The 13,443-nt window shown below is 43.9% G+C and overlaps 1 protein-coding gene across 1 annotated transcript; it reads right to left on the bottom strand.

Annotated features, from left to right (window-relative positions):
• Positions 1–7,557: 7,557 nt before the first annotated feature.
• CYTL1 (cytokine like 1) lies at positions 7,558–11,583 on the bottom strand. The gene is made up of 4 exons (XM_057704319.1): positions 11,365–11,583; positions 9,140–9,184; positions 8,869–8,997; positions 7,558–7,641 (listed from the first exon to the last, which is right to left on the bottom strand). Exons 1-4 carry the CDS (start codon positions 11,512–11,514, stop codon positions 7,558–7,560), a joined length of 408 nt encoding a protein of 135 aa, XP_057560302.1. The 5' UTR covers positions 11,515–11,583.
• Positions 11,584–13,443: the final 1,860 nt, after the last annotated feature.

The following is a 13,443-nucleotide window of genomic DNA, read 5'->3' as shown; positions in this document are numbered from 1 at the left end:
AGAGAGAGAGAGAGAGACATAGACAGAGACAGAGAATTACCGAGGTTTTGAAGTTGACCAAACAGTATGAATCACAAAAACATAGGGACCAGGTCTCCAAAGCTGTGAGTATACGTGTGTTGTAAGCAGTATATACTTTATGAAGAAAGAATGGGTACAGACCACTTGGAATTACCAGACCTTAACTGTTGACTTCTCTAGGTCTTCCCAGTAAGCAGTACCCAGTCTCCATAAATATCCAAAACATAGTTATTGAGTACCTTCTAATCGTCAGGCATAGTGCTGGTTGCGGGGGATAAAATGATGAAACAAAATGACATGGTCCCTGCCTTCCTGGAGCTTATGGTATAGTGAGAAAGACAAAGAATAAGCAACTAAACAAACAAATGAACATATGATCAAGTACTGTAATGTCATAAGATGCTTTGCCGAGACTGATGGTGGTGATAGTCAATAATGGCTTTGTAGACCAAGGTGAAAACTTCAAATTTCATTCAAAATGGGAAGCTGTAAGAAGTTTTCCAACAGGGGAAGGATGTGATCTAATTGATGTTTTAAAGTAGCTTATTCTGGCTGCTGAGTGGACATTGGATGGGAGGGGGCCAGAGTGAAGGCTGGGAGGCAATTGCAGTCCAGGCAAGGGGTCGTGATGACCTTGACAGGGATATTGATACCAGGTATGGAGAAAAGAGCACAGGTTCAATGTATTAATCAGGGTTCTCCAGAACCTTGGATATATTTATATATTTACAGATATAACACATCATATTTATTTGAAGAAGGATTTGTTATAAGGAGTTGGCTGACACAATTGTGGAGGCTGAAGAGTCCCCTGATGTGTCATTTATAGACCGGAGACCTGGGAAAATTGATGGTATATTTCCAGTCTGCATCCAGAGGTCTGAAAATTGGAAAGTCAATGGTATAAGTTCCAATCTGAGTCTGAAGGCCTGAGGATGTAACATGCCGATGGTGTAAGCCCCTGTCCCAGGGCAGGAGAACACCATTTTCTCAGTTCAGCAGTCAGGCAGGGGAAACAAAGTCTCTGACTCAGTCTTTGTTCTCTTCAGGCCTCCAGTGGATTGGCTGAGACCCACCCACATTGGGGAGGTCAATCTCTTTATTCAGTCCATCAATTCAGATCTTAATCTCTTCTGGAAACATCCTCACAGACACACCTAGGATAATGTTTAACCTAACATTCTGCACACTCTCTGGCCCAGTTGAGCAGACACATAAAATGCTTTGGAGGCAGAAAGTACAGGACTTGCTGATTAATTGCAACGTTGGGAGAAAGGTGAGGGAAAAAAAAGTCAGGGGACAGAAGGCCACGTTTTTGGTTGAAGCAAAGGGTGAATGATGGGACAATTTTACTGAGACAGGAAAGGCCAATGGGCAAGAAAAGCAAGAGTTATCTTTAGAGGGAATTCCTTGGTGGCACAGTGGTTAAGAATCCACCTGCCAATGCAGGAGAAGCAGGTTCGATCCCTGGTCTGGGAAGATTCCACATGCCAGGGAGAAACTAAGCCTGTGCCACAACTACTGAGCTTGTGCTCTAGAGCCCACGAGCCACAACTACTGAGCCCGCATGCCACAATTACTGAAGCCTGCAGGCCTAGAGCCCATGCTCTGCAACAAGAGATGTCTTCGCAATGAGAAGCCTGCACACGGCAATGAAGAGTAGCCCCTGCTCATGCCAACTAGAGAAAGGCCACACGCGCCACAATGAAGACCCAATGCGGCCAATAAATAAATAAATAAATTTATAAAATGAAGAGTTACCTTTAGAGAAGTCAATTCTGAGGTACTTTTTGGGACTCTAAGAGAATATATAATAACAAGGTAGTTGGAAAATTAGCCTAAGCCTCCTCAGAAAGTCTGAGTGGGAGGTGTGAATTTGGGGTTGTTTAGCTAGATGGGTTAAATCAGTTGATGAAAGAACATAGGCTCTAACAATTCATAAGCACATGAGAAAAAAAAAAAACCTTCTGATAGGGAAGACTCAGGGGAGAAGGATCAGCCATTGTCAGAATCTCACTTGGGATAAAAAGAGCTAATGGTGGGGTAAGGATGAGAAGACCAAGTTCTCACCTTGGTCTACAAAGCCCTCATTTAGCATCACCAGCAACAGTCTCTGCAAAGCATCCTATGACATTATAGGACTACACCATTAGCTCCATGCTCTATCAGAGTATAGAGTCCCGGGCAAAGGCTGGATGCTGTGTTTTGAGAGGGTTCTGAACTAATGTCAAGGTGGTAAGGTGCAAATAGAGAAGCCAAGAGATGCAGAGAAGATGGGGTCGACCAGTTGGCTATGGAGAAAGAAGGAGAAGAAGCCCAGGCTGATACCCAAATGTCTGACTTGGCAATGGGCTGATACACAGGGGAGGAACCTTGGCCTCATTTTGTTATTTTTGAAATCCAAAGCAAAGGGACCCCTTCAGGAGCTGACAGCTTCCAACCATTTGAGTCCCAATCTTTCTGCCTAGAAAAGGATTCTCCTTTATGTGACTGGTAATTACACAACTAGGGTCAGGACAGACATGCTTTGCCTGTGTGTCCCTGGCAGGCCTCACCATGATCCACACTGGTTACATTCTGCCCCCACTAGATTCTTAGCTCCAGTTCCTGACTTCCCAACCATGCACCATTCACCTCCATCAGAGTCTCCATGCCTTTTACTCTGCTCTATCTTTTGCCTCCATTCCTTTCCATTTTAACAACTACCCAGTTATACAAGCCAACAGTTTCAAGTCAACAAGTCTTGAAAAGACCTTGTTCAAATTCTGAATCCTCTAAGAAACCTTTCTTCCCTGTCTCAGGGAGCATTACTTGCTCCTTCCTCTGCCATCTGCTTGATTTTGCATATGTCTTCTCTGCCAACCTAAGGGAAAGAATTCTTTACTTGGCATCTCAGGATTTGTTGAGTTCATAATAAGCACTCAGTCACTATGGAAGAAATAAGCAAACAAATAAATGCCTGAAATGTGTAAATTAGTCCTTGTCTTCACTGGTTTACTTTGCTACTGAGAAATAGCAAAGACTTAGCAGAGCCGTGAAATGAACACTTCCAGTGTTTGTCTATTTATCTGGAATCCCTTTGTCACTATTTATCAGCTGTCTGGGGAAGTCACTTAACCTTTGAACCTGAGTGTGTTTCCTGCACTGTAGCTTGGGGTTGAGAGCACCTACCCAGTAGCAGTATCATTGTGAAGGTTCAGTGTGCTAGTGTGTGCTGTGCGCCTGGCATGCGTGTTTAGCATCTGGCAGGAAGTGGTAGATGGTGGTGATGGTGGTAATAAAGCATTCATTTGTTGCATAATTTCCCTTTGCGATGGGGTTATCCCTTCAAAGTATGATTGTTGTGGGTTGAATTTTGTCTTTCAAAAAGATACATTGAAATCCTAACCCTTCATATCTATGAAGGAGACCTTATATGGAAATAGCATCTTTGCAGATGTTGTCAAATTAAAATGAGGCCATACTTCATCAGGATGGGCCCTTAACCAATAACTGGTATCTTTGTAAGAAGAGGAAATTTTTGTTTCTTTTGGTGTATTTTTCAGCTTTATTGGGGTAGACTTTTCAAATAAAATTGCATATATTTTAAACATGCACTGTGATGATTTGAGGTAAGTTATACTTTGTGAAATGACTCCCACAGTCCACTTAGTTATCACATCCATCACTTTCCGTAGTTACTTTTTGTGCGTGTGTGTGGTGAGAATGCTTAAAATTACCAAATCTCTTACCAAATATCATGTGCACAGCACAGTATTATTAACTACAGTCACCATGGTGTACATTGCATCCTCAGAGCTTATTCATCTTATAAGTGAGGTCTTCTGCCCTTTGAGCAGCATCTCCCTATCTTGCCCACCCCCTAGTGCCCGGTAACTACCATTCCACTCTGCTTTTTTTAGTTCAACTTTTTTTTAGGTTCCACATGTAGGGAAGATCCTACAGCATTTATCTTTGTCTGGCTACATTCACTTAGCGTGATGTCCTCTAGTTTCATTCATATTGTTGCAAATGGCAGGATTTCCATCTTTCTTATAGCTGAATAATATTCTATCATATATTTATATAATTCTTCTTTATTTGTTCATCCATCAATGGGCATTCAGGTTGTTTCCATGTCTTGGCTACTGTGAATAATGCTGCAGTGAACGTGGGGGTGCAGATACCTCTTTGAGATACTGATTTTATTTCTTTCAGATATATATTCAGAAGTAGGATTGATGGATCATATGGTAGTTCTGTTTTTAATTTTTTGAAGACCCTCCATACTGTTTTCTATAAAGGCTGTACCAATTTTACACTCCCACCCACAGTGTATATAGAGTCCCTTTTCTCCACATCTTCGTAAAACTTATCTGTTGTCTTTTTTATAAAACCTATCCTAACAGGTATGAGGTGATCTCTCATGGTGTTTTTTATTTGCATTTCCCTGAAGATTAGTGATGTTGAGCACATTTTCATGTACCTGTTGTTCATTTGTATGTCTTCTTTGGTAAAATATCTATTCAGATCCTTTGCCCATTTTAAAATCAGATTTGGGAATTTTTTTTTTGCTGTGAGTTGTAAAAATTTCTTATATACTTTGGATATTAACCCCTTATTGGATACATGGTTTGCAAATATTTTCTCCCATTCTGTAAGATGACTTTTTATTTTGTTGATGGTTTCCTTTGCAGTGCAGAAGCTTTTAAGTTTGATGTAGTCCTACTTGTATACTTTCGCTTTTGTTGTCAGTGCTTTAAGTGTCATATCCAAAAAGTCATTGCTAAGACCAAGGTTAGGAAGATTTTTCCCTATGTTTTCTGCTAGCAGTTGTATGATTTCAGGTCTTACATTTAAGTCTTTAATTCACTTTTATGAGTAGTGTAAGATAGAGGTCTTGTTTCTTTTGCATGTGCACACCACTTTTCCCAGCACCACTTATTGAAGAGAATGTCCTTTCTCTATTAAGTGCTCTTGGTGTCCTTGTCAAAGTTATGCATGGGTATATATCTGGGTTCTCCGTTCTCTTCCATTTTTCTATATGTTCTGCTTCTGTGCCAATACCATCTTGTTTTGACTATAGCTTTTAGTATAATTTGAAAGCGTGATACTTCAAGCTTTGTTCTTTCTCAAGATTGCTTTGGTTATTTTGGGGGTCATTTTTGTTTCCATCTGAATTTTAGGATTGCTTTTTTCTGTTTCTGTGAAAAATGCCAGTGGAATTTTGATAGGAATGATATTGAATCTACAGATCACTTTGGGTAGTGTGGACAATATTTTTATTTTAATGGTATTAATTCTTTAAATCCATGAAAAGAGGATAACTTTCCATTTATTTGTGTCTTCTTCATTTTTTTCATTAATGTCTTATAGTTTTCAGTGTACAGGTCTTTCACCTCCTTGGTTACATTAATTCCTATGCATTTTATACTTTTTGATGCTATTGTAAATGGGATTTTTTTCTTAATTTCTTTTTCTGAAAATTTGTTGTTAGTGTGTAGAAATGCAACTGATTTTTGTATATTGATTTTCTCTCCTGCAACTTTACTTAATTCTAACAGGTATTCTTTGGTGGAGTGTTTAACATTTTCTATATGTAAGATCATGTCATCTGCAAACAGAGATAATTTACTGCAAGAAGAGGGAATTTTGGATACAGAGACACAGACACAAGGTAAATACCATGTGTTGATGGGGACAGAGATTGAATGACAAGGATTGTCAGTAACCACCAGAAGCTAGAGGGAGGCAGGGAGGATCCTCTATCCTATGGCCTTCAGGGAGAGGATGACCCTGCCAATGCTTAGATTTCAGAACTTCTATCCTCCAGAACTATGAGACAATAAATTTCTCTTATTTTAAGCCCCACTTTGTGGTACTGTGTTACAGCAGCCCTAGGAAACCAATACAGTGATGCCCTGGTCGTGTGCTTCTAAACATAAAATCATAAGCTACTAAATCATTCTCATAAATCATCTAAGTCAAAGACACCTAAGATCAAGGAGGAAAAGTACAGCCCATGTGTACAGAGGGAGTCAAGGAAACAAAAAGACCCTAGTGTAGCTTGTGAACTTTAAAAAAATCAATATTTGAAAACTTTTTCAACAATCCAGTTACTTATCTGAGAAGTTACTGTTGGGTTCATGAATTAATTAAACAAGCATGCTTCACCTGCAGAGAACCAGCGTGGGGCACAGGGAAGCGTGTGCGCTTTGGAGCCCTTTGAGTTCAATCCGGGCTCCCCACTTACCAGCCAGCGACCTTGGGCAAGTTACCTAATCGACAGGAGCCTCAGCCTCCTATGATGCCTGTCTCTAGGTTTGTTATGATGACCCAGCGAACTGATGTTTGTGATGTGTCAGGTACTGTGCTGCCATGGGTATGATGCAGGATACAGTCTGTCCACAAACAGAAATTGGAGCATCTTCTGATGCTTTAAAGACAGACATTCACACAGGTGGGTTGAAGCAGACCCAGAAATACCTGTGCTCGATGGAAAGAGGGAGAAAGATGTATCTTGCTAAAAGCAGCAACTTGCAGAGAGAGCATGAAATAAACACCCTGGCACCCCACCTTGGACAAATACAGCAGGACCTGTTTCTCACTGTAATGATGGTCTTTATTTGATTTTCATCACCTTTCAATGAAAGAGTGGCTCCTGTCAGCACTATGTAATTATTAACCTTGCAAATATACTTATAGGCAGTGAAATTTCCTTTAAAATGAAAGATAACTGTAAGGAAAATTGGTAGTGGGAGAAGGTATAAAATAGAAGCTTATATATGGAATCTAGAAAAATGGTACTGATGAACCTAGTGGCAGGGCAGGAATAAAGATGCAGACATAAAAGAATGGACTTCAGGACGTGGGTGGGGTTGGGGGTGGGGAGGAGAAGTTGGAACATAGTGAGAGAGAAGCATTGACATATACACACTACCAAATGTAAAATAGATAGCTAGTGGGAAGCTGCTACAGAGCACAGGGAAATCAGCTCCATGCTTTGTGAAGACCTAAAAAGGTAGGATAGGGAGGGTGGGAGGGAGGCTCAAGAGGGAGGGGATATGGGGATATATGTATACATATAGCTGATTCACTTTGTTGTACAGCAGAAACTAACACAGTACTGTAAAGCAATTATACTCAAATAAAGATAAAAAAATAGAAGCTTGGTTAAATGTAAGTTGGTTTCTATCAAGAAAGAAAAATGGTACCACTAATCCATTAAAGTAGTAATACAAACATACTATTTTGCTTGTTCTCAAACTAGTTGTTCATAAAAAAGAAGCTGGTTTGCCCTTTTCTTCTTAGTGATCAAATCAACATACTTGTGTATCTAACCATCCTGGCAAGACAAAACCAAGGCAAATGAGAAGCAAGGCTTCTAACTATGTTCAAAATCATTTCCAGGGTAGGAGTACAAGCCCTGCTTTTCAGAGGTGGAGAGACACATGACAGTTTTAGGGAGACATGTGGGGGCCATGGCTTTAGCCCCTTGTGTCTGGGCAGATGACATAATTTCAGTCCCCCTGGGTTCTCTCTCTGGTCTGAGCTGCCTTAGCTCTGATGATCTGGCAGGACCGTGGTCACTAGGATTGGGTATTCCAGGGCATTGCAGTCATCCGACAGGAACACCAGGTCCTGGAAAAGATGTACAATGAGCAGGAATGTCACTGAAGGTGGCCACGGAGCCCACACACAACTATAGGACTCCTGGTTATCCTCAAAGACCATTCAATCGTTACCCTTTGTGTGAAAAATTCCCAAACTTCACTCCCCCAAGGAGAGCTGGTTACGGCTTTCTTCACCTTCCCATTGAATCTCATATAGTCTTTTATCATTGAATTCACTCATATGGTGGTCACTCAGATGGGTAGATGGGCGAGGGAGTGAATGAATGGATAAATCTCAATTACTGAGTAAAAACTCTGGGCCAGGCATCGGGGATACCATGATACAGCACCAGGTCTCACTTTCAAACACTTTAGAGTCAATAACAGCACTTCTCAGACTGTATCATGTCTTCTTGTCTCCCCGCCATAACCAAGGGGAGAGGGGAATGGGTGTGAGAGAAAATGCATGTCTCTTCTTTGATGCATAGGAACAAATAAATCTTAATAAAACCTAAAGCTAAAAAATTTAACAGCTAATTATTAGTTTCCTGGGCCAGGCCTGGTGCTTGGTATTCTATGTTTAGTCACCTTGCTAAAGATCTTAGGACCAGGGGAGTTACTACAGCGTCCAGCACGCACATGGTCAGGGTGTAGGTAGTATTATCCTCCCGAAGGTCTCATGAGACGGGTATTATTCACAAATGAGGAAACTGTGGCTCAGAGAGGGGAGGGGATGCTGGCATTTGGGAAGCAGGGAGATGAAGGCAGGGGCTCAGGTCTGCCTGATGCTGAAGCCTGTGCCTCTAGGACCACACGGCTCTACTTTCTACATCTTAACCAGTGCTGATTCTCTGCTTTTCCTGTCTCCTTCCCTTCTGCTGCCAGATTCCTCCCGACACAGAGCACACCTGAAGTCCCAACCCCAGAAAGTCTTCTCTGACCCCAGGCTCACGGAGTTCTCAGAATTTCACAGCCCTCTCTCCCCATCCCTGCCCCCATTTGACTCCCAGCAGAGTCTGTCCTATATGATTGACATGTGGTCCTGGGTGTTGGAGGTGGAACTTGTGGAGGTGAGGAGCCTGTCCTGAGTCCCCATCAATTAGCAAAAGCGACAGGGTTGAGGAAGGGCTTTGGGAACTGGAAGCACCCCATAAACTTTTCTCTTTCTCCTCCTCATCCCCCTCTTCTCCTAACCTTTCTTTTAAATTCTTGGCTGGTAACCAGTAGAAAAAGAACATTTAATAGCATCACTTACTCTCCTGCAGAACGAGTTCATGATGGTGTACAGTTTCCGCACTTTGTCCTTCAAGGCATCTACCTGGGCCACCTTCCAACACTGGGGCGATGCCACAAAGTCCCGCAGCTTGGCCAACACACAGTAATTCTGCGAGTGGACAACAGGGAGGGGTCTCACGGGAGAAGTCAGTAGCCAGAGGGGAGGGAGCCAAGCCCTCCTTGTCCTTCTGCACAGGGTCTCACCCCATCCCCGCTCCAACCCCTCCCCCAGGCAGGCTGACCCCTCTTACGTGTATATCCAGGTACAGCCTGGGCAGGTATCTCACACACAGGTCCTGTGGAAAGGGAAACAGCTGTCTATGATGCCCACAGGGACACACCCTCAGCCTGGCCACAGAAGGCTCTCTGCCAGCCCCCCGACAGCCAGACCAGCCCAAGATCCCCAGGGCCTTCCTTGATGCTACCATGCCCAGTACTTTCTTGTACCATATGCCACATTCCCCCAAGGTAAACTGCTTTTCTAGAATTCAACTTTTATTTACTTACTTTTTATAAATTTATCTATCTATCTATCTATTCATTTATTTATTGGCTGTGTTGAGTCTTTGTTGCTGCATAAGGGGTTTCTCTAGTTATGGCAATCGAGGGCTACTCTTCCTTGAGGTGCTCGGGCTTCTCATTGTGGTGGCCTCTCATTGCAGAGCACGGGTTCCAGTAGCTGTGGCACTTGGGCTCAGTAGTTGTGGCTCTTGGGCTCTAGAAGCAGGCTCTAGAGGGCAGGCTGAGTGGTTGTGGCACACGGGCTTAGTTGCTCCACGGCATGTGGGATCTTCCCAGACCAGGGCTTGAACCCGTGTCTCCTGCATTGGCAGGTGGATTCTTAACCACTGTGCTACCAGAAAAGTCCCTAGAATTTGACTTTTAGAATGCAACCTTTATATTATTTACTATGAGCTAGGGAACTGTTTTATGTATACATAAATAGAGAGAGACACATAAATATGTATGTGTCTATATACATGTATATGTATTTAAACAGTATATATATTTAAACTGTAATCTAGACATAGTAATATATATAGTATATACTGTAGTAATATAAAACTGTATATATATGTACACTTTTATATTACTATTTTTCACTTTTGCTTCTGTGTTGGCCTGAAGGCCAGAGATCCAGATTTTGGTCCTTCCTGACCAGTAATTCCCTGTGTGACCTGGAGTAGGTCTCCTTCTTCTTTGTGACTTGGTTTTCCTGTTGTGAGATTAGAAAGTTAGAACACATAATCTCTCCACTTCCTCCCAGCTCTGAGCCTATGCATTTTTTTAAGCTTTAAAATCATGTATTTTTTAAAGATGATTTCTCTACAGATTTAATAGCAAAGAATTTGTGGATAAATTGGGGTGCAAAAAATACAACCAAAAGTTGTCACAAAGAAATATTAATTTATTTGACGGTGTCGTTAAAAAGTAAATTGCGGAACTGCTGTGTTGTTTGATCCAATTGGTCTACACGCATGGATACCTACGCACAGACCGGGAGCTGAAATCCTATCCTTCGAATGTGGTGGCAGCAGGTCACCTCTAGGTGGTAGGATTGCAGTAATATTTATTTCCTTCTTTGTGCCTTTTCCAACCATTTTCAAAGTACATGACTTTCACAATGAAAAAAAAATACGCATCATTTAACTTTCAAAAAGAAAATACAAAGGAGGTGTTAGGGTATCATAAGGCCCACATCTGAGAACACATTTTATTTGAAGGGTTCACAGATGGTAAAAGGATACTTTTAAATTTTGCCAGAGCTTTGAAGTTTAATTTGCTTTGTTTCTACACTGGACAAGCACTCAGGAGGTCGGATTCTAGTTCCAAGCAGCCCCTCTGGGACTTCTGGCTCCAAGCACCCCACGCCCCTGGGTCTTCCTCTTCGCGGTGAGAACAGCACTGACATCCCAGGTTGTCATCTGTGCAGGCTGCGTCTGCATCCAAGCCTTCAACCCTCCAGCTACCCAAAGCAGGTGAGGGGCTCAGCCATCCCCTCTCACAGCTGAGGATGCTGAGATTTGGGGCTGAGTAATTTGCTCCGGGTCCTACAGCAGGTTAGAGGGTGGGGCTGGTTCTGGGAGTCGCCCCCTTAGCTCCTGCTGGCTAGTGGAGAGAATAAATAAGCTGAACTTCTTTGGTCCTCTTTAAGTCAGAGCTCTAAATTCTATGGGAGATTCTCTCTCTCTGCCTCTCTCTCTGTCTCTCCATTTTAAAACAGATCCTCTGATATTTGCTAGCTAGTTACAAACAAAAAAATTGCGATGTCTTTGATTACATTTTCTTTATATTTAAAAGGAAGCCCAAACCGTTGGTATTTAATAGGATGGAAATAAAACACAAATACCCTTGAAATTAACATTGATCGCAAAAGAAAAATAGTGGTTTTTTTTTTTCCCCTGGTCCAAAGGCAAATTTTGAGAACTGGGTCTGCATGGACCTCCCAGTCCTCAGGTGGGCCGAGGGCACTCACCGAGGGCTCTGTGGCCTGGAGGCTCTGGAAGTCAGCGGTGATCTCCCGGCTCAGGCTGAGCATCCTGGAGTAGCAGGTCGGGGGAGTGGGCTGTGCGGCTGGGGGGCCAGCCAGGAGCAGCAGCAGCAAGGGAAGCAGCTGGCGTGTCATGGTGCAAAGGCAGCTTGACTGCAGCCCAAGGCCAGCCGCCCCTTTAAGCAGAGGCTTGGAGGTGGTCCTCCACGCCCCTCTTTCCTGTGGGACCCAGCCAAGGCCAAGAGCACACCCAGCTGGCTGGGGGACACAGGAGCCTTTCAGACCTAAAAGCCCCCCTTGTTGAGAGGAGGTGCTGCCTGAGTGTGGGGAGGGGGGGTGCCGGACACCTGGAAGGGAACAGGGTCTTCCTCTCACACAACTTGCAATAGAACTTTCTCTCTTGGCAGGGGCTCTTCCTGAATTGGCAGGATTGGCAGATGAGAGGGGTGGAGGACAAGAGGGAGACAGGATAGATGAGTGGGTGGTTCAGTCAGAGGGGCAGAAGTAGGTGGTCAGCTCCTTCAGTTAGAATGGGGATCGTTTTGTAAAACTGACTGATCTCTTGGAGCAGGACTGGGAGAGGGAAAGGGACTGGAATTGATGGATTAAGCACCAGTGATCTGGGGGGTTGGGATCAGGCAGCCTGGGTATCACCATCCACCCACCACTGACGGGCCAGGGGAATCTTGGGCGGTCACTCACCCTCTGAGCAGCTGTGCCTCTGCATCTGGAAGATGGGCTCATGCTAGCACCTGTGATGGGGGATGTGGGAGCATCTCCCAATCTGGTCCCTTCAAGCTCCCAGCACAAGTCCTGGTACAGAGAAGACCCACAGGAAGGGTTAGTTCTCCAAATGTGGGTCTCTTTTACAATAGCAATGATATGCTCTGAAGGTTGCTCTCCTGTAAATACAGGAGCACAGGTACCACTTAGAGGAGTAAACTCTGCCCTTAGGTGCTCGATGCATCGCATGGTCACCCACTTCTGTGATGACCTTGGGCAAATTTCTTAACTCTTTCTTCCCTTTCCTTATCTGTGAAATGGGGATGATAAGAGCATAGTGGGGAATGAAAGATGCTGAGCTATTATCACAGTCAGAGCTAATGTCATCGTCTCCTTTCCTGCAAGCGTCCCTGTGAGGCAGGTGCTGCAGAAAACAGTCCAGCTTGGGGACTTCCCTGGTGGCGCAGTGGCTGAGAATCTGCCCGCTAATGCAGGGGACACGGGTTCGATCCCTGGTTTGGAAAGATCCCACATGGCTGTGGAGCAACTAAGCCCAAGGGCCACAACTACTCAAGCCCATGCACCTAGAGCCCGTGCTCTGCAACAAGAGAAGCCACCACAATGAGAAGCCTGTGCACCACAACAAAGAGTAACCTCCACTCTCCAAAACTAGAGAAAGCCTGCATGCAGCAATGAAGACCCAACACAGCCAATAAATAAATAAATATTTTTAAAAAAATTTTTAAAAAGAAAACAGTCCAGTTTTCCAGGTGAGAAAATTGAGGCTCACAGATTTCCAGCAAGTTGCACAAGGTTGTAAAGCTGGAGGCAAATGGGTCCCACCGGGCTTTATGCCTTGTCTTCATTCCATCCTCCCACTTCGCAGTGTGGAATGGGGAAGAGCAGAACTCTTGCAGTCAGAGATGAGCTTGAGCTGTTGGGCTGCTCAAGACCAAGGAACAAGCAAGGAGAAGGAGCTGTAAAAAGAGAGGAAGGTTCTTACTTAACACCGAGCAACACGTATGCACCAGCAGTGATGCACGAGGCTCATTTATACAACAACTATGCAGCCGTTGTCGCAAATGCCGTGAGCGTCACAGGAAGCCAGTGAAGTGGGTGGGGTTATTCCTATTTCCCAGATGAGGAAACTGAGGGTCTCAGGAGACATGAAACAGTCTGGGGAGGGCAGAGCTGTGCCCCTGTGATTGCCTGTCTCCAAAGCCTGTCTCATGCAGGGAAGGGCAGAAGAGGGGCCTGGGTGGGTGCACATTTCCAGAACAAAACAACCAAAGGTGAGGACCAGAGGGTTAAGGGAAAGGAATGTGGTGTCCTGGATGTGGG

Source organism: Hippopotamus amphibius, chromosome 13, assembly GCF_030028045.1.
Source record: "Hippopotamus amphibius kiboko isolate mHipAmp2 chromosome 13, mHipAmp2.hap2, whole genome shotgun sequence".
Classification (NCBI taxonomy): Eukaryota; Metazoa; Chordata; class Mammalia; order Artiodactyla; family Hippopotamidae; genus Hippopotamus; species Hippopotamus amphibius.
This window is presented reverse-complemented; position numbering and strand designations above follow the sequence as displayed.